Source organism: Temnothorax nylanderi, unplaced genomic scaffold (assembly GCF_030848795.1).
Source record: "Temnothorax nylanderi isolate EJ_2023f unplaced genomic scaffold, tnyl_v1.0 TNYL_tig0063_pilon, whole genome shotgun sequence".
NCBI classification, from domain to species: Eukaryota; Metazoa; Arthropoda; class Insecta; order Hymenoptera; family Formicidae; genus Temnothorax; species Temnothorax nylanderi.
This window is the reverse complement of record NW_027249125.1, coordinates 911,939-933,630: the sequence shown is the minus strand read 5'-3', so window position 1 is coordinate 933,630 and position 21,692 is coordinate 911,939. Positions and strand designations below refer to the sequence as shown.

Genomic DNA, 21,692 nt, shown 5'->3' with positions numbered 1-21,692 from the left:
CCGCTAACGAGGCATCGAAATATCACGCGATGTATGATTTAAAGAGTACGTGCAATATTTTTTTAAACGTTAATACAAATAATGTACAGCAGAAGAACATGGAAACTGGATAATTAATTAATTAATTAATTACGGATAAAGAAGATTGATATATAAAGAATCACTTTGTGTAATTTTTAGTTATAAAGTTCTAGTAAATATACCTCGGAAATTATTCTTCACAAAGTCACCGTTAATAAACTTCGCCACCATGTTTCCCGAGTGTCGCGTTATTTCTCGTACGATACGATCGGACGAGATGTTATCCTCTGACTAATTCCGTTTTTCGGGAAGTACGAAAGAATTAATCGAAATCTGACTTTCTAAGGTTACTGCAATCTTTTCAAAAGTGGATAACATTATTGAACCCTTTATATGTTTCTACAACGATATCGATTCTTTTATCTTTGTAATTGTACTCGTATCGAACTGTTCCGCGCAAAAATGGTCTAATCTTTTGAGAAACTTAAGAGAACAAAGCGACCTCTCTTCTCATCTAATTGTAAGATTGATTTTCTAAAATTCCTCCAAACGTAGGCGAACCCTTCGCTAAACCCTTTATAGATTTTTACGTTGATGCTGGCACATGTGGCGGATTCTGATATGTGCACCTCGTTCAATCTCGAAGTCTCAGGTGTGTACGTCAGCATGAGGCTCGGGTTCAGTTTGCATTCGCACCGGACGTTATGACACCCTAAAAACTGATGGCTCCTTCAGGCTGTGACGCGGATCAACAGGTAGCCGATGCATAATTTTATTTACTTTACGACATTCGTTCTTGGGTCGCGCGACTCGCGCGCGATCCATCAAGCTGTCCGCGCAATAAAATTCACGCAATAAAATTCGCGTGCCTATAAAAAAAAGAAGAAAAACTCGCGTGTTGTCAAAACCGAAATTAGTGTTGTTAAAAAGAAATTTTAAGGGTAAGACAAAAAGTAATCGGAAACAGACAATCGTTGATTTACAATTGATTTACAAGAGATTATTTTCAATAAATATTTTAATTATGTGTGATTTGTAGATAAAAAAGAGATGTTATAAAGAGGAAAAATTACGTCCAAGTGTCACACGTCGAAACAAATTATTTACATTGATGTCTATCCTCGAGGTTTTGTGTAAGCAAATTATTCTGCACGCAGACATAGCGAGCGTGTTACATCCGTTTTGATTTCAATGAACGGCATATAAATCGATGCACGCGAACATTCCAATATCGATGGGAAATTAACGTCTCGCGAGAGAACGCCATTGGCTCAATAATTACGTTCGCGCTTTTGCCCCCCCCCCCCCCCCACGTTTCCCGGCTTCCTGGGCGGTTCGCGTATTTTCGGAAGCGCGTCACATTCATCGGGAAATACAATACATGTTATTGGAACGTGTCCCGTAACAGTGCACGCCGCGCGTATCGAGAGCTCCCCGAGAGCGAGATCCCACTAGACCGGGGGGGCCGAGCGCGCTCTCCATCTCGCGTAAGTCGGATTCAAATTCTCGTATACCATTTGGATGCAAACGGAGGATACACGAACACCCGACTGTCATTGTTGCAAGTCATTCGTTATGCAACGGTATCTCCCTCGGAGCGTCCTGAATTTCGTGAGCGTTGAATCCGAGAATATAAGCGCTACTAATGTGACGAATCCTGGAATTTGACGCGTCCTAAAATCGAGTCTCGATTGGCTTCGCAAAACGTTGCGGCGTTACGTAAGTCAAAGACTTTCATTTTATTACGGATTATGGCAACGACAGAGATATATTTTTGAAGATTACAATAGATAAAGCATGTTCTCTTCCCGTAAGCCTGATTTAGACGATCTACAGTTCAGAATACAGATTCGAATTCAGAATAGAATTCTGTTTATAAATTTTTATTTATGTTCTTAATTCGAAAAACATTTGAAAAATGTACATAAAATATATATCACTTGTATATAAAATATATATTAACTACATACAAATGTAAAAATACACGGCACATCAAAAATTATAAATAGAGCTCTATCTTGAATGTGACGCGAATTATAGATCGTGTAAAGTGGGCTCTAGCTTCGCGAGCATTGAGTGAATTAAAAAAAAAAAAGATCCTCATTCAGTGAACATCGAGTGGAGAGCAAAATGCGGAACATTAAATTCACGCGCGTTTCGACGCGTCACAAGCGGTACGCGGCCGCTATGCGGAACACGAAACACGTTTCAATAATAATATCGTGTAATTTAACGTCGTCCGTAACATAATCGGTACCTCGAATTAACTTATACAAATTAATCGTCGGCTAATCGGTGCTAAATCGATTGACAAAGCGCCCATTATGTCACGTGCTATTATGCAACGTACGATCGGGCTTAAATGGTGTCGCATCGCTTAGTGTTTTACCGTATTATCGCGCGCGCTACGCTTGATCAGATCGAACGCGATCGCGTTGAAACGAGATCAGCAAAGCTGATTGATTGACGATCGATCGCCCTGTTTCACACGTGCTGTCATCGCCGCCGACGTGGATTTCTCTCCGTCCGACTTTGAACGGTCACGAAACGGCAGTCGTCCATGCATTATCGTTGATTTTCTGCAACGCCACGTTTGCCATTGTCGATGATGACAAACATGCAGGTCTCATGGTCGCGTCGTTAAGTCGTTGTTGAAACATGTACAGGGTTTCGCAAAATCGACGTCCACCTTGGGAGACGGAGAATGCAGCTGTAAACACGTTTGATTTGCGAAATAAGCGAGGTACGAGCGTTATACTTGAACAATTTGAACCATTAATTTCCGTGTATCTTTACAATCCGCTCGCGGTTGGAATCTCGTCCTTCCCGGTTTGCGTTCCGCGCGCGTCGATTCAGCGCGCACGGTGCGGGAACGCCGGCGGTTCCATTGTCTCTCCTAAGTTTAGTCTCTTAGTGAACTTAGATGCCTAGGAATTAGACTCGTGAAGCGGCCTTGTTGTTGTTGTGTTGGCAGAATCGCGGGCGGCAATCCCCGGAGCCTCGCCCGTCGCGGCCGACTGTCCCGGCTTCTGCAGTTCAAGCATAATGGAGGGTATCTGTATCGTTTCCAGAATAAAGAAAAGAAAAACGATAAGAGAATGGAAAGAGCAAGGGCGAGCGAATGGGAATAAAAGAGAGAAAGGCGAGAGAGAACGGGAGTGCGAGGGGCGGAAAAGCGTGCGAGGGAGGAAATGGGTCGGAATGATAGGGATCGTATATATGCAGGAGGGAGTGAATATGAGAATGTAACGAGAGAAAATGCATGTAAGAGAAAGAGAGAGAAGAAAGGAGAGAAGAGAGTGTGATGAAAAGAGTGGGAGTGATTAACTCGTTTCTGAAAGAGCATATATGTCTTCACAAATTCGAAAAGAGCGAGTTTTGTAACTACAAGACCCGACTCTTTTGTTGGCTATCGCGAAATGTTTCTCGGAAATGGTTGGAGCCGGTGAATTTGACGTTAGAGGGAACGAAGAAAAGAGACGGGAGTCTTTTAGCACGGTCGAATTTCGCGGGAGAAAGGCGAGGTGAACGAAATCTAGACCATAATGGTACATATACTTCGCGGAGAGAGGAGTCGAAGCACCTATCATTTACGACATTATGTTGCGAAGGGTTGAGGGGAAGGGGGGGAGAGTACTCGTTTGAAAAATGATCGGGACGCCGACGGGGCTGCTCGTTACCGGAGCAACCGGTAAATCGAGCGCGATTTAATTCACTGGTACAGTAATGTTAAAGTGGCGCGTCTCTCGCCGACTGTTCTGCCGAGATGTTATTTTTCAACCATAACGAATTCTCCGCGCGCGAGAATCGTTGTTTTATTACACAGCGAAGAATTTATATCGCTTTGCGAAATCCACAATCGCGCAATTAGAAGGGACAAACAATGCGCATTTATTCCGAATTGCATTTTTCGCAAAGGACGGATTCTTTCTGGGGCGACGCGATGCGGTAGATGAAATTTTTCCCTCGGGAACAAAGGTTTCAAGTTCATCGGATATTGCGCGGTAATGGCTATTCGGATCAGTGTTTATCCTCCAAACAGTATTGTGTTTTGGTGCTCTCTGATTTCACCCTCCACAGAGACGTGGACAAACAGTTCTGCAAATAACTGGACGATAAAAAAGTGACGATAAATCTACGTCGATTAATTTATACCTGCAATCACGTATGGGACGCGTAAATATGAAAGGGATAATTATCTACGTGATTGTGAATTAATCGATGTAGATTTCGTGTTACTCTTATAATCCTCGCTTAAAGGATCCTCTCGTCGTCAAGTACGACATATTATTTCAAGAATAAAACATACCGGTCCGAATAATTGTTATCGAGTACCTAAGTATTGCTATAAATTCGCTAGTGCGCAATGTTCTTTACGTTTTTAATTAGACCACATATACATACGAAATGTTTGAAGAAGGAACCTATCACGTTTTTATTCGTAGAATGCGGAAATATTTTTGCGAGTGCGAGAATTCACGGATCTTCGCGAAATATTCCGCGAGCAATTGGGGCTGCGGAAGGGAGTCTATAAAAAAGGGGAAAGAGAAAAACGTTTTCTCTCGATATTGCGTTCCGTTGGGTTATTGACCCACCGACCGCGTGCGGGGAAGGTAATTTATGCGTCGCGTGATATCGCGGGAAAACGCGCGTGCACGAAAGCACGTGTCGAGGCGGACCAAGTCACGACGGCACATTCACGATCTCTGAGCTCTTTGACGACGAGGCAGGAGACGATGCCGAGTCCGTTCCACGGCGGACAATTAGTCTTAGCTCTGATAGCCAGACGGTAAACAGACGTTGCCGCGATGACTCAACTACAGAGACGCGATGGAAAATGTTTCTATATTACTCTCGCGTTAGGTTTGACGTAAAGACCGCTTTATATAGCCGGTGCCCAATTTCAAGTACTCGGGACAAAATATATCTAATTGAAGGATCGAATTTAAAATGGTATTTAAAATGGTTAGGCCATTTAAATTATGGGGGTCAAATTAAAATTAATTGTAATATACGAGACATTATAGGTATAATGTGCATAAACTACCAGCTAGAAATATAAAAAGTATTACCTGTCTTAAAGTCGTCGCAAAGTGCATCAAGGTACGGTTATTCGAAGATGCACTTTGGCAGAGGAGGTATCGGCACGAGTGCTTTACATCAATGTCAGCGAATAAGTGTCGCCATGATGAGACGACACGTGGTCGGAAACGTCTCTCTTAAACTCGCGACGGACTCAAAGTGATCGATGAGTCGCCATCGAGACATTTTATCGAGGATAGGAGCTACGAAGGAAAGAGGGACGAGACGAGGCTGATAACGTCGCGAAATCGTCTGTAGAAAATCGCGTGAACCGACGGGTAACGAGCAGCCATAAGCCGCGAGATGACAAAAACGATGGGTTCATATCGAACGGCGAATCATTTCTCGTAGCTGTGGACATGCCACAAGGCAGAGATCCTAATGCAGTTACATGCACTTCAAATCGTTTGCTTTAAATCAATAAAAAACCCAAATGACTAAATGATAGAGATTAAACGCACAAATAAAACAAGAAAAGCACATAAAGAGTATATAATTGTATTATTGCATAGACATCCATGTTTTTAAACACGATTCGAATTTTTATAATTTATCTGTATAGATGAGTTAATTATTGTCTATTTAATTGATTTTATTTATTTATCTTATTAAAATTGAGAAAGTTTTAATGGTGAAAGCAAAATGACGTAAAATTGGATATAATCGGTTATCATGTCTCAAGTGAAATAAAACAGAGGAGACATGAAAAAAACGTAATAAAAAGTATAATTTTTTGTATATTTAATTGGTTGTATTCATTAATTTTATTTAAAACGATAAAATTAGAGTTCGAATGGCGTGAAGGCGTAAAATTGGAATAAACGGTTGCAACGTTGCTTAAAGTGGAGTAAAACAGACAAGATATAAAGTAAAACGTGAAAGTTAAAAATAAGCGTAATCTTTTGTCCCGCTTGTTCTTTGAAGCCTATTCTGTCTCGCGAGTAATCGGTTATTGATGGCATTCGGGAAGAAAATCGATTGAGACAAGCGATCGCGCTCGCAACAAGAGGAATCTTTAAAGTAGAAATTCGTCAACCCCGGGCGACAAATCAACGCGCGCACCGACCATCACTCATCCTCATGAATATGGTGGCCACCAGCTCGGCCTAAATAGCCAGCCATATTGCAGCTAATTACTCTTTGTTCGCCAGTGAATACTCTGGATGCCAGTGTAACAATGGCTGCGTTCAATAAGGGTGGCGGAATTGTTGAGTGACAATAGCGTATGATTGGCATATAAACTCCCTTCGATCCGTAGGAACTCGGTTCTCGAAGACAGGACGTGTCCATCTTCTTGAGGTGCTTCCTCGCAAACGTCATCGCGGATTTCTTTGAAGTATTCTTAATTTCGTATTTGCGTACTTCGGGAATTCAGCTGCGAAATCTACCGTTTACAAAACTTGTATTCGTCGTATAAAATTGAAGCTTTGAAGTTTCAGGCAGATTTAACAAACCAGATTTCTTGTTCGAAAACTGCATTGTAAAGGTATGTTTGTCGAACGTGAGTGATACGTCGGCGGTACCACGTGGAAGGACACGCCGTCAATGACGCGGTGTTTCCGACTAGCCGATCGGAACGAGCACCGCGATCCGTCACGGAACGCGAGATATTTTTTTACGTCGAACGTAGGCGTACCACGTCAGACGAGAGTTTGGGATTTTTCTGTATATATGCCCACGCAATTTTTTTTTCGCGAAACTCGCTAAGTCACTCGAGAGCCGGGCTATTTTTATTCCACGAAGCGCAAAATGTATAACGGGAACACGGAGTACTCTTTATTTGATTTTATTCTAACGGCATGAGTGTAACAGCGATTTGCATAATCGCTACTCCGTAAGTGAGACTGCTAATATTCATCTATTACGCTTACGGTATCGTGTCTATAAACTGTCGAACGTAGCTTATTTCGCAGCGAGATAATCTGATCGTCCATTTTTATACCGCACATTTCAGGCTTTATCGTACGATCGCACGTAGTCGTACGATAAATGCAGAACTCCCGAAAATTATGTTTTTTTAGTTACAAACCTTTTAATATTTATTAAAAAATATTTTACCTCAAAAGTGATTTCGAAATTACAAATGTAAACGCCATATAACGTATCAGATCTTTTATGTTTAATTAAAATAAAATAGATATATTTTGTGATATAAATGTAAAAATTTTGGGAATGGCAATCGACTCTTTATATAATTATTTCCAATTGTATAATTGTATTTTATGAATTTGTTGTGGATTTATTTTAATTTGTTTTTTTTTAAATAATGCCTCTCTTTATACAATTACATAAAAAAATGTCAGTAGGTTTTTTTTTTTACAAAAGAATCAGTCTCTTTAATATTTTGTTCTAGTATCTTCTTTCCTATCGCCAGTTATTTTCGTTTCAATAAAAAAGAAATATCTGGAAACTATTCATACTGTATTTTTTTTCTCTATGAGAGGATAAATATTTCTAGCGCTATTTTCGACTCTTCTCTGATATCACGATTTTTTTCAATAAAGTATAGACAGGAGGAAAAATCATTGTACCTAAAAATATTCGAACAAAACGGATTTTCTGCCGTGAAGAGATTCAATTTTTTAATGTTGCTTTCTGCAGTCTCTCTCTCTCTCGATATTCTTGGTTAGGTATTAGAACATGCAGGAGAATATCCAATGTTCTCTCCGTGTAGATGTGTGAGCTTGAATCACGCATGTATCGTCGCTAATCCGTACGATATATGTAGAATTAAGTCGCGTTACACCGATGAAATCGCGGCGTGCGCAGCGAGGACGGGAAACGCGATTTATGCGGCGATCGACTTAAATGTATTAAACGCAACGCGCAACTGAGAGAACGAACAATCGTCCGTCGTAATCGTTAGAGCCATGAAACAGATGTTGCCGACAGCTCGGAACACCGAGCTTTACAATTCTAAATGTAATCGATTTTTTTTGTATGAGACGGCTGAATATCACGCCATGAATATCGGGAAAATTAAATAAGATCGGAAAAATCGTGCCATCGCGTCGATGCTGCTTCTGTCGCGATCGATTTGAATTAATCGATCATGGGTATTGTTACACGGTGACAGACAAAAAGCTCCCGAAGGGTCGTTTTGACCTCGCAAAGTGCATCATCGGTGCGGGGTGAGTTTCACAGCGAATACTTTGTCACGTCTTACAGTCTTAATTTTCAGCCTCAAACTTAATATCCCTGAAAGCCTTTAAGAGATTGCCGAAAAGAGTAGGCACGAGGTCATCGAGGTTTCGCGAGCAGTCTGGCCATATCGGCGACGAGACACTCGCGTTTTCGCTCCAACTTGCGCTTCGGGATGGCAACGACCCGGTTAAAACTCCATCCCCCTACGGGCGTACGGTAGGGACCCCAATAGCCCAGCATTACAAATCGTGTCTGTCGCGGCCGGCGACAGTATTCAGCCACACCCGAAACTAATTTGAATAAATACCTACGGGAATATTCCATTTCGTTTCCCCCTTGCCACCGCCTGGACCGCATCTTAGCGCCTTCTCGTCGAAGTTTTATTCGCTCTTTGCGTCGTTTTACATTAAGGAGTCAGAACCGCGCGCGCTAAGAAGATTCACAATTGAAACGCGCAGCGACGCCTGACGTTATAATATGATTTACAAATCTAATATACGTGTAACGTGTGCAATATGTACGCGGTTAGCAGGCAGCATATAAAACATTATGAGTGGAATTCTTTATTTAAATGTAATCATCATATATTTAAATATAATTATCATATATTTAAAAGTCAGAGTATTATCATCTATTTAAAAGTTCGAGTATTATCATCTATTTAAAAGTCCGAGTATTATTTATAATTATAAATGTTTGTGAAACTTATTTATAAATCTGAATACCATTTAAATTATAAGATCTAAATTTGGGAAATTTTAAATAAATTTTTCACCTGATTCTCTTTATACTTGTAAAAATTTGACATATCGTAGTAGATGAAACATAGCACGATACAATTTGCGTATCAACATGGGAGCAGCAATCTGTATTACTTTAACTTGATAGTAGTTTATGAGCGTTTCCTTAGTCTTCTAACCACGAGCATTTGTCTGGCTTTAAGTACCAGGCCGTGGATGCTTCTGAAGAATCCGAAAATGGCAATAAGCATGATTCATTAGGATTTCACGAACTTTATGATTTTTTCAAAACTTCCATTACGGCATTTGCCACTTGCTTGTCCCAGGGCATCGATATATAGCACCCGAGTTCCATTGACCTACATCATCCATCAGAGCTACAACCAGCTGTGATATTTGCGCCTGGAGCGAAAATTATATTCTTTTCTTTCCACGTAACTTTACGATATTCATTTCGCAAAAAGAATAAAAATACTCCACCAGAGCAATAATAATCAAGCAGCTTTTCTGTTTTGCGTTTATGCGGGATTAAAGCATTCACAGAACAAAGTGATTAATAGCAGCAGAAAAGTAATAAGGAATTATTGCGGAGTTGCATAATAGGCTCGCGTAAATTAACGTCGGATGTAGAGCGATAATTTAACAATACCGCGGCAAATTGTCGAGACAGATATATCTTGTTGTTGAATGTAACTTTATCGCGAAGTCCAAGAAGAGCTTTTGTCGGTTCCAAATTTATCCATTATTAACAAGTCAAGAGAAAATGGACATTAATTATGTGACCTGATCAAATTACCATCGCGATTATTATTAACAGGGATTAGCTTCTGACCTTAATGGATCCCCATTCCATGCGCAATATTAGATCGCGTTACACCGACTGTCAATTCAACTTTAATGCCAATAAAACGCCATGCACCGCTTTTATCTACTTGCCCTTCGATTATATACAATTTGATCACGTAAACTCGAACGCGATGCGCAGCTAGCAGAGGTTCTAAGTGATGTTACGTTACGTTAAATCACGCACGTGCGTATCCATTAGAGTGTTCTGTCAACCTACGAATAATTCAGGACAAATAGAGATAATAGAGATAAAAGACGTAAGAGACACCGCAGGGGACAGAATAAATCTAAATGTAATATATATAAAGCTGGAGTTCTTCCTCCCCGTCCGATTCTTTTGGTTTCATTGCCGCAGATAAACGCGGTCCCCGTGGAAGAAACGCGAGGGAGACGTAATGAGATCGCCACGAAATCCATGGCCGACGCTAATGCGCCATTAATATGAGATTAATTCGAATTAATTTCGTTTACTGACCAAGCGGAGCGCAGTTTTTCAATACCAGCGACAATCCGCGGAGGCAATCCTCCTCGGTATTGCGCCGACATCGATCTTCGATATCGTTAACGTTATCTCTCGGCTCCAATTCGTGTAAAGGACGGTAGATCGTTACATCGGTGATAGCAATTTGCTTTTCGGACGGATAAAGTCAGGAAAGATATTGCTGGCCGATGGAGAACAGCGTTGGCGTTGTTTCTAGCAACAAAATTTATCGTGTGAGAACAATAATTCTCGATTTATCTTTGGTCACCCGACAAAGCTCTCACCCTTTATTTTAATAAAATAAATCCGTTTCAGCAAATAGGCAACGGTGAGATGGGCGAGCAACATTGTGAAAATACAATTTTAACGCGATAGCAACAATAGCGCGATGCAACGTAATCGATAATACGATCAGTATACACGGTATACGAGATTGACACAGCAATATTGATCGCTCTCCGTGTAACTATGATTAGTGTGACTTTAAATAAACGCGTGTGCGACGCTTAATGTCGCGGCAAATGGAAACTCGATTCAATATCCGTTTTCGGACGTGCTCGACGGAGAGAAGTAGCAAACCTTGACTTAGCGGAATTATCGTGTATCCGTCAATAGCGACTCAGCGATCGCGCGACGCGCATTGACGATCGTAAATCGATTTATTGATCGGAATAAATCGACGCGACCGAATGTTATCCCGCGAATTTTCCACCCCGCAAATTAACATATGGAAAGCTTCGAAATGACGATGCCGAACGTTTACGCGCCTTTAATACATAAATTATCTACATAAAACGTGCATTTCGATATTATTCAGAACGACCATTCCCGATTTCTTTTTCTTCTGTCATGCCAAACAAAATTATAGATTCTGAAAATATTTTGATATAAAATGAGTGTTTTATATGAGAATTATGAGAATATTCTTTATAAATATTTGTATAAAGTTATTATAAAGGATATTAGAGAGGTTGCGAAATAATTATTGCAATAATACTTTGTAATGGGAATAAACAAAAAAAAACGCAAATTAAAGTAGACATCTTACAAAGATTTATGAAAGATGCTATTAATCTTTTTTTTTTAACAAAAGTTAAGAATTATTTTAATTTCGGTTCTTCTCGAGCAGATAATTTTCCTGAAACTATAGTGACTTTAATATTGCTTAACATTTAAATGATACAACAAAGTTACAAGAACAAAAGGATATATTTATTCTTTTTTTTAAATAATCCTGTTTTTTTAAATTTCATTTTTTAATATATTCTTTACGCGCTTTCACGTCGAAATAATGAAGTATCGAGCATTGCACAGCATTATATCAATGACTTGGGGGGACAATGAGAGACGAACTCAATGAAACAACGTCGCGCGGATTATCGCTCTTCTTATAGCAGCAGATTAATTACTCTGACACTCGATCACACTATAGCATTATGAGAAATTCAATTTAAAAGTCTCAATGACATCGTTGAACTTGAAAAGTCTATTCGATTTTGCGCACCTACAATCATATCTTTCTATCGAGTAATATTTTTGTTTAATTTTAAAAAGTGCTATTACAACACTCTTTTGTCATTCGCAATACATTTTATCAACATATATCAGCAATATCGCGTTGTCGAGCCATCCATATCTCATCCTTTCCTTGCGAAAACGATAATCGGCGATCTTGAAGTGAGAAATGAATTGTAAAGGCGTGCGGATTCGTTATTAGTCAAAGAGAAGCTAATTTCTCGAGAATTAAAATCTTCTCTTGGACGCGAATACCGCGAGGATATCTTCAAGGGGCGAGGGGTCATCTATTCTTGGACCCTCCGAATGTGCTTTATGAGACGATTTAGCGGAATGAGACCGGCAAGATTGCTTTGCCTACTTGATTAAAATATCGGAAGTTACCAGCGTGTCCGCGCGAAATGCTAAAAGGGACTTTGCAGAGGCAGAGCTCGTCGAGATAGAGATACCTCTCTCTCTCTTTGTCTCTCTCTCTCTCTCTCTCTCTCTCTCTCTCTCTCTCTCTCTCTCTCTCTCTCTCTTCTCTCTGTCTCTGTCTCTCTCCTTCTCTTTGGCTTTAAAGTTGGCAGCGGGTCTCGCCAATTAGAATGGGAATGAAAGCTCATAAGCCGTTGGCACGCTAACTCAAGCGGTCGTGAAATTGCGAGGGCCTTTCGCGAAACTTGTGCTTCGCTTCAGCGAGACAAGTTTGTATGGTGCTTGTACAATACACGCACCCCTTGTCGCTTCCATGAAAACGCGATTTAACACGAGACGTTGTACATAATACCAAAACTAAGTATCTTCTCAGACAAAAATACCTATGCGTCGCTATGAGAGAGATGACATACTGAATGCATGTAAAAGTGAATTTTTTAAGACTCAGAGATTTGTATCTATATACCAAAGCTTATATCCATATTTTTGTAAAAGATTACGAAAATTATTCTTTTTATTTTTTTTATCTTTATTTGGTCAATTGAGTGGTCTCTTATACAAAGTAATATAAATATAATTAAACGTCACGCGACAGGGAGAATAAATCCATAGAGATCACTCGTGAGACAAACGATATCTCGACGTCATTCTGAAGTCGATTACACACGAGAAACAAATCATCATTTCGCGAGATTCGCGAACTTTCCGGCCGCTGACTCCGCCCACGTTTCCGGCTGTCTGGTCCTTGGCTCGTAGCCCGACGGCAAGATTGCTTAATGACCAGACGACAGAGACGAGTATCCTACACGTGCAGGAAGATCGATTTGTCTGTAGGACTCTAGACGGCGAGAGAACGATCGGTCAGAATCTCATTTTAGTCGGGGTCAAATTTGATCTCTCTTTACCTCGAGTTACGAGCGAATCGCAAACTGGTTTCCCACCGATTTGACGGTAGCCCTCGGGGGTTTCCTCTGGGGGGGGTCAAGACTTCCGCTCTCGATCTTCAATAGTTCGCCGAGCTTACCGCACTTCTGTAAATTGTCACGGATCATGGTGTGTCTCCTTGATTCATACGCCTGTTTACGCTCGGTTTTCCGAGTCTTCAAGTTCGACTGCACTATGAAATTAGATATTGCGTTTAACAATAAGTTTAAAATAGACGGGCTGCCCTATATTAATTATAAAATTCTACTCGAGAATTTTAGGGTCTTAAAGTCGATATTTGCTTTAGGAAAATATCGAGTGCCTTACGAAAATATCGAGAAATTATCAACGATAATTTTTCAGTTGTAAACAATTGAATCATTCTAACATTATTTCTGCATTACACGTTTAGAAGAAGCTTGTTAGTCTTTGTCTGGCGACTTCTAGCCGAAGTGTATATACTTACACCAAGGTAACGGAATTTATTACACTCAAGTAGATGCGAATCTCTCTAGTTACGAAGTTTCAAGAAATAAACAATTTCCTCCAGTTACAAACTTTTAAGAAATGAACACTTCATTCTCTTACAAGAAAGAGCGTCAGATGACGGATAAACAGCGATTTTCAATTTATTTAACGAGCACAGAAACGTATACACTTTTTACAAATTTTGGAATAAATTTAATCTTTTATACACACAAACACACACATACTCACACAAATTATATTTTTTATCGTAAAATTTCCTTGTATTCAATTTAGTCAATAATATTTTTTTAATTATGTGCGTTATACTTGTATACAGTTCATAAAATATAGTAACAAATATTTGATGATACATTAAAAAAATTGATAAACTCAGCTTATATACATTCAATTTATTTATATATACATTTTAAATTTATTATGTTTGCCAATTAAATTTTGTATTGTGTATCTATAAAATGTGAATATTTATTGATATAGCCATATTTCGATTTTATACATAAATGTTTATATATATATAGAACTTTTACGGATTTTAAATTTTATAAATATTAAAAAAAAGTCATAAAAAACAAATATTCATTTTTATGTCAATCACGAAATATATGTCATATCATAAAATATAGGTGTAGATTAAAAAATCTGAAAAATTCTAGTGAAAAAAGGTCGGTAGACGATATTATATATATTTTTTATAATAAATAATTAATATATGATAAAATTATGTTCTAACGTGGATAAATCCATTTTTCAATGTTTTTTAAGATAAAACTATTATTTCAGTTATCTTTCTTAATTACTTGCTCCCGGTGAATTTTTTGATACGATTAAATAATTAATTATAATTATAATTTGTAATTTTTACATATTTTGTAATTTTTAGTTTTTCTTGAAACAATATACAACTTAGTTTACTCATGTATAAGTCGAGTGCTTCATTGGAATAAAAAACATTTATTAATACGCAATTGAGATTTTAATATTCGCATACTGATGTGATTCATCATTCGCAATTTATTTTAAAATTCGAAAACGTTCACATTAATGAAACAAAAATCACTGAACGTGAACGAGTAAATAAATTTGTGGTACAAACTCGAGACTTGGCGAGAAAGAAAAACAGTTGTACGAGAGCACAAATGTATAAAAAAAAGGAAAAAAATACAGTTTGATTAGCAGGCGAAGATGAAATGGACATTCGTGCGCGTACGTGTATTAAACGAGGTTAAACTGCGTTTGAAATGGCTAAAGTAAAAATACAAAATAATACAAAACAAAAAGGGTAAAGCGATCTAGGAATGAGCGATGTTAAAAGGGAGAATCGATAATCAGTCACGAGAAAATATTTAATGAAGCCAATACAAGCCTTGATTTGATTTTCTACAGTTTTCCCAAACGACATAATTGCTATTAATTTTATTTAACTATTCTGAAAAAATATTTATGTAATCGACCAATGGATATATGGTATATACAGTTATACATATATATCTTTATCGCGCGCGATTATTTTTTTTTTGAATTATCAAAGATATAATCGATGTTTAAATGAAAAAAGAAAATTCTTCGAGTACCGATTAATCGATAAAACATCGCCCATCCTTGGAGCTGATGGGTCGAGAGGCGGGGTGAAGCCGTCACAGGGAATATACGTATGGGAGAAACACTGTGAATGGGTGGAAAGTTCGAGGCCGGCGGAAGCGCGAGAAATCTGCGCCGGAAGGGACAAAAGGAAGGAGGGCGGAAGGGTGTTTTTCTTAGAAAATCTTAGAATGGATTTGAGGCTGTCGATAGAAAACGGAAAAGTGTGCTTAAGTGTATGTGTGTGCTTTCGTACATTTGTGTATGTATGCGTGTGCCAGTTGTGTCGACGATACACGAAAGGCGGAAAGAGTATCTTTAGAGGAACGGTGAATCGTGAAATGTAGACGAACAGGGCAAAGAGGTGGAAACTGTCGGTTGCGAGCATATCGGTCAGAGGGATCGTATCGATACCATTACGGTAGAGAATACGAAGTGTCCCGAAATCACGGAACGTTATTTTAACCACGGCTTTAAATCTTGTAAGCTCTCAACTAAATGAAATTTGAGATTGTTTGAAGAATATGATTCCATCATTTGTTTTCTTTTTCCCCCGCTGCTAAAAGTCTATTACTTTCAATCATGAATTATTCGAAAATTATCGACGAAACTGTGTAAAATTCAATCTGACGAAACTCGGTTATGTGAAATCTATTTAAAAAACTATAAATTTTATACGTCGCGGAATATGTGAGCGAATATTTTTCTTAAATTTTGCAAGGCAATTGCAAAGTTTTATGTATCCAGAGTTTTAAAATGAATTAATCTATCAATTGGGAAATTTTTGAGAAATTATTATCGAAAGCGCTGTACAATGTCTTAACGTTCGGTTAACCATTAACATTAATTTGTGTCAGAAGCGAATTCTAAGTTCCGAGTTCGTTAAAGGTTTCGAGAATCAAGGAATTTTAACGATCCGTAATGACACTCGACTATTCATCGATTCAGCAATCACGTTCAGTCAGAATACCAACGAACGGCTCTGCGGCCGAATGCAAAGTACTCGTTTCACCGTCGCTCTTTCCGTTTTACGAATCGACGAAGAGATCAAACAGAGAGTACGAGAGCGAGTTGTCTGCGGTTGTCGTGTGTCGCGTGCATGTAAGTACGTGAGCGCGTGTATGTGTGTCTGCATATCAGTATGTGACGGAGAAAGAGGGTGACTGGGAAAGAGGCAGGGGTTGCACGAGGGAGAGAATGAAAGGACGTGTACGAGGTGGTTCGAAAGAGAGAGAGAGAGAAAGAGAGAGTGTGAGAGGGGGGAAAAGAGAGGAACGAACCGGAGGAAGGCAAGTAAGAAAGAAGGGAGAAAATAAAAGAGAGAAAGAGGAGGAAGGCTCCGGCGGGGGCCGCTCGTCCATAAACGGAGGGCACTGATCACATCCCCCTCGGACTGATCGGCTCTCTTTCTCCCTTCCTGATTCGCAGGTACGTCTTCACGATAGTCAGCTACTTGATTGGCGTCTTCATATTCGCGACCATCGTCGGCCAGGTCGGCAACGTCATCACGAACAGGAACGCGAACCGTCTCGAGTTCGAGAGGCTCCTGGACGGCGCCAAGACCTACATGAGGCACCACAAGGTGCCGGGCGGTATGAAACGACGGGTGCTCAGGTGGTACGACTACAGCTGGTCGCGCGGCAGGATACAGGGCGGGGGTGACATCAACACCGCCCTCGGTCTACTCCCGGACAAGCTCAAGACCGAGCTGGCGTTGCACGTGAACCTCTCGGTGCTGAAGAAGGTCACTATTTTCCAGGTGAGCTTCCCCGCTCACGCACGCGCGAGCAGCTCTCCCCTCCCGCGTCCCCCGATGATGAATAAATTCAACGAAACGAGCAGCGATATATAAGCGGGGATATTCCCGCGATCCTTCACAATAGAAGTCAGGATCTGAGGAAAGCGGAACGTATGTTTTTCATGATTGTTTATTGAAGCGAACGCTTCGACAAATATCAGATCTCACGGAACATATATATCGGGGTATTCGCTTATATCTGAATTTAGGACGCTTACTTTTGCGAATAAGATGTAACAGAAGTCGCGAAAAAATTGCGAGAGATAAAAAGTATGAATTGTGCATTGAAATTTGTGCATCGAACGCGCGTAGCGCGGATTATTGATATAGCGAAAGCGATAACGTTCGCAAGAAAATGAAGTTCTTTAAAACGCGATTCTTTAAAACGCGAGGCAATACTTTCGCAGTAAAAACGAGAGATTATTCATGCGAAGCTTATTTTCAAGGTATGCTTTTGTTTCATACTTTTAATTTAAAATGAGTGCTTTTACTTCTCTACCTTTGTTATTTAGTTACGAACTTGTTTTGCCTAATGATTGGATTTCTATCAACGCTTTCCCTTCTCTCTGTGAGGAAATTTACATCGACCGGAGATTTTTCTCGTCATCCAAAGGAGAACAAAGCCGGAGGAAAGAAGGGAATGAAAATGAGAAGGTGCGCACCTATCGCGATATCGCAAAAAAATGAGAATAAAATTGGCTCAATCAGTGCATAGACGTACGACCGACGAGAATGAAAAATATCTTCTCGATCATGTTCAAAGTTTTATCGCGATGGTAAACGGAGAAATGAATTAGGTGGGAAAAAGGTACAAACTGTTCTCGAAAAAGAGTATGCTCCGATTTATTTTATTTGAAGGGGAATCGCGGTTCTTGCGCGTGAAAGGATATGCGAACCTTCGCAATCTTGCTGCTCCAAAATGTGAATTACACACGCTATTAGCTTCCATTTTTCAATGAACGAATTAGCTGTATTTTTGTGCTTGAAAAGAACCAAATGAAAGAAATTCGGAATTGTCGAGAATATGTTATAGTTTTTATAAATTCGTATGATGAAACAGAAAAAAAGGCTTTACGAATTATAGACTAGACTCATCTGATGAAGATTTCATAAATATGACAATTTGCAAACGTTGCAGCAACGTAGGAAGAGCTTTGGAATAAAAAATTAGAATTAAAATAAAATTATATATTCGGTAAGAATAGTACAATATTTTTACTACATATTTAAATGAGACATTGGGTATTCTTATTTTAAAACAAATATCCATTTTTGTAGCATATAGACATATCAGCATATTCACACCGATCTCTAATACACAGCTGCATCTCGTTAGCAATTCTAATTACTTTGTCAGCTTAAAAGTAAATTCGCATTATTCATAGGAAAATGTGATTAAAAGTAATGACATCTGGGATGATGCATTTCGCATTTGCCTTGTTTTCGTTAACAACATCGCGCAAACAACTTAATTCAGTAAATATGTCGTAATAAATATTCGTGTAATTCGTAATGAATGATGTAAACAGCAACGAAGCAAATATGCTTGATATTTTAAGACACGTAGGAAGAAAGCATAAATTTTAGAGTTAAAATATTTTAGCTCCTCAGGCGTATATAGTAACAAAAATCTCTCTGATAACTCATGTATCCTTGTAGCTATTCTGCAGCTTGTAGCTTCTATTTCGACGAAACAAAATCGAAGTCGTCCCTTTTGCGGTCTTATTGTGTCATGCGACCCAATGTGTTAATAAGTAAGTGGAATTTGCGGTGGTAAAATACCGCGCGGTTTTTTCATGAGAAATATGATCGCAAGGAAGATTTCAGCGGACTCGGGATATATATGAATCTCTGTTAAGTGAACGACGTTAAAGCCGGGCAAATATTTGAGCGAAAACATTGGTTTGTGTACTCTACGTCCAGAGGAAAACTTTTAAGAGAGCACGAGTGAGATTTTAAAGACATGAGTGACATGACGGCCACATTTATGACACAGCCCAATTAGAGTTCTTCCTCCTGTCTCTGTTTATGCGTATTATTTCTTGCTTTCTTCCGGAGTGCGTGCTCCAATTCTCACGATAAACTCAAAAGAGATAAAATAGAGGGATACTACTAATAATTTTTTTCTCTAACGGGGCGAAAAGCTATGCCTATAACCGCCAAGTTCGAGGGTAATCGTAAGAGGGTCAAGCCGTTTCTCGGCGGCGCAGCCACTTAAGGGGTTAAGGATAGGAGTGTTTTCTTGGACGATCAGTTTATACGTTGCTACCAGCCGATCGCGGGAACTTGGGATGATTCGGGAACTTTAATGTAAAGGAGATTTACTCGCGTAACTACTTAAGTTCCGCTATCCGAACGAGTGGCGCGGCGCCTTTTGTAATCGGTGAGCCTCGACTTACCTCTTGTAAACGTAAACACTTTTCCTCCGCCGCGGCGCCGGAAGCTTATCGTCCGATAAAAAACGAGAAGAAAAAGAAGAATAAGAATACAGGTGCGGAGAAGTGCGCGCGAGGAGTATTTGGAAAAGTTCTACGGCGCGAGAGCGGAGAATCATTACGGAAGAGATAGGTATGACACACACGGTAGCTCCGTCACGGTGGATTTTCTCTTGATCGCTTCGAGTTTTCGCGCCGCGCAGAATTTCTCGCCGCATCGTCTCGTATGCTAAAAATGGACGACGGAAACGTTAAATGCGGAATCTTTTTGACCTTAAGAGTAAATTTGCTTGCGGAAGTCGCGTTATTAACGCGTCGTAAAACGACCGCGTCGGGGGAATATATTTTTTCACCTACGGGACCTACGACGGCGACGGCGACGGCGACGGGAAGAGGAAAACGGAAAAAAACGCGATACAAAAGGTAGAGCTAAAAAGTTAAGTCCCTGGAAGGTAAATGGAGCGCACGTGATAAACTGATATAAAGTGAAGTGCCGTTGGAAGCTTGCGAGGCTTCTCGAGGGCTCTCGGCGAGGAAGAGAAATCAAGAGAAATTGCAGCAAATCGTAATCGTCGAAACGCGTATCTCCTACTCGAAAAATTCAGCTGCATCCCGCGTGTGAAAATTCCCGCAAGAGATACGTAAGAATACATAGTTAATTCTAATTAACTATGCATAGCAATACATAGTTAATTCTAATTAACTATGCATAGCAATACATAGTTAATTCTAATTAACTATGTATTTTAATGTAGTCTCTCTTTTTTTCTTTTTTTCTCTCTTCCCAGAATATACAACTAAAGAGAGAAGTAATTAAAGTTGTCGAACGCGCGTCAGCATCCGTTTTCATTCATGATAAATTTACCCGTGGAGTTAGAAACAAAGCTCGAAACTTCGTGAATCCTGCCTCAACTCTCGTGATATTTGCAATAGTAAACTCGCAACATTATTCATCTAGTGAGCCTGCTCAGGATGTTCGATAACTTTGGTTTCGCGCCTTTGAAAAATGATGTATGGGATAGTACGCACATATATTTTATACATTTATAATTTTATTCCTCATATATTTTAGGCACAATCGCGGTAGAATTATAATTCATAATCAGACGCGTTTAATTATCAATAGAATTCTGTCCCCACATTCTAGCGCGAATTATAATTTACAATAAGAGATCAAAGGAAAATTAAACCAATCAAATTCATATATAGCTTTCGCTCTTCTATTGAAACCACAATAAAATGTTTAAACTCGAAATAAAATGCTTTATTTGTTTTGTGTGAACAATAATTAATATTGCGACGGCGATTGATTTATTACAAAAGTACATTGCATCACCTCGCGCAATTTATACGCGTTGAGACTCAGACAAATTTGCTAACGTATTTTGTAAGTAATAGATGAACGTGGAAACTCTACTCTATATATTATAACGTTACTTGCGCGAAACGCGAGCATCTGCTGCAGACTGCAGACGTGATTAAATTTGATTCTGCGCCTCTAACGAGGAGATCATAGTAAGTCTCAACGCGGAGATTATGCATATTGAACGATATCGACGTATGGGACATATTTTAATTAAAATATTTCTCTCTTTTTACCGGCCGCATTTTTTATTTATAATATTCGTGAAACTACGTATTTACTTATAATGAGATTTCTCACCTTCAAAGTCGGTTTTTTTTTCTCGATAAGATAAATGTTATGTTCCAATATATCACGTTTATATTGCTTTACCCGGAGATTGTGTCAGATTTTCTGTCACATCCTGCAGAAAATTGGATTATGAAACAGGATGGCTTCGTGGTTCTTTACAAATAAAGTCGAGCGAAAATAGACGTTCAACCTTCTTCTAAGACAGAGGCTGTCAGAAGCCTTTGTACAGTTCTTCTTCTTAAAGTAACAAGGCTATCGCGCGGGCTAGGATAACAAGGTCGGCGCGTTGCGGGCGTCTGTCAAAGAAGTCGGTCGATACTATAATTCGCCCATGAAATTTCATTAATCCGTGTCGGAACGTACAAATTGAGTCGTTCAGGTGTTAATTGCCGAAACAGAAAAAGCAGAGCCGCACTAATTCCGGCGCGTACCAAACCACCTGTGAACCGAAGCTACTATCGAAATATCTTGAATTTTGCATCCTAGAACCCAAAATCAAACATCCAGACGAGAGTCAAGAAATCTGTTATGCTATATAATATACAATATGTTGCTGATTCAAAATTTA

At 39.4% G+C, this 21,692-nt stretch overlaps 1 protein-coding gene across 7 annotated transcripts in view; it reads left to right on the top strand.

Moving 5' to 3' along the window:
* LOC139773534 (uncharacterized) overlaps positions 1–21,692 on the top strand; it is a 129,833-nt gene that overhangs the window by 95,937 nt on the left and 12,204 nt on the right. For 6 of the 7 annotated variants that reach the window (XM_071708036.1, XM_071708037.1, XM_071708032.1 and 3 more), the window contains 2 exons: positions 2,996–3,073; positions 16,666–16,996. In XM_071708036.1, the coding sequence (XP_071564137.1) occupies positions 2,996–3,073; positions 16,666–16,996 (409 nt within the window). The remainder of the gene's footprint in view (positions 1–2,995; positions 3,074–16,665; positions 16,997–21,692) is intronic. The other variant, XM_071708033.1, reaches the window with a different exon arrangement.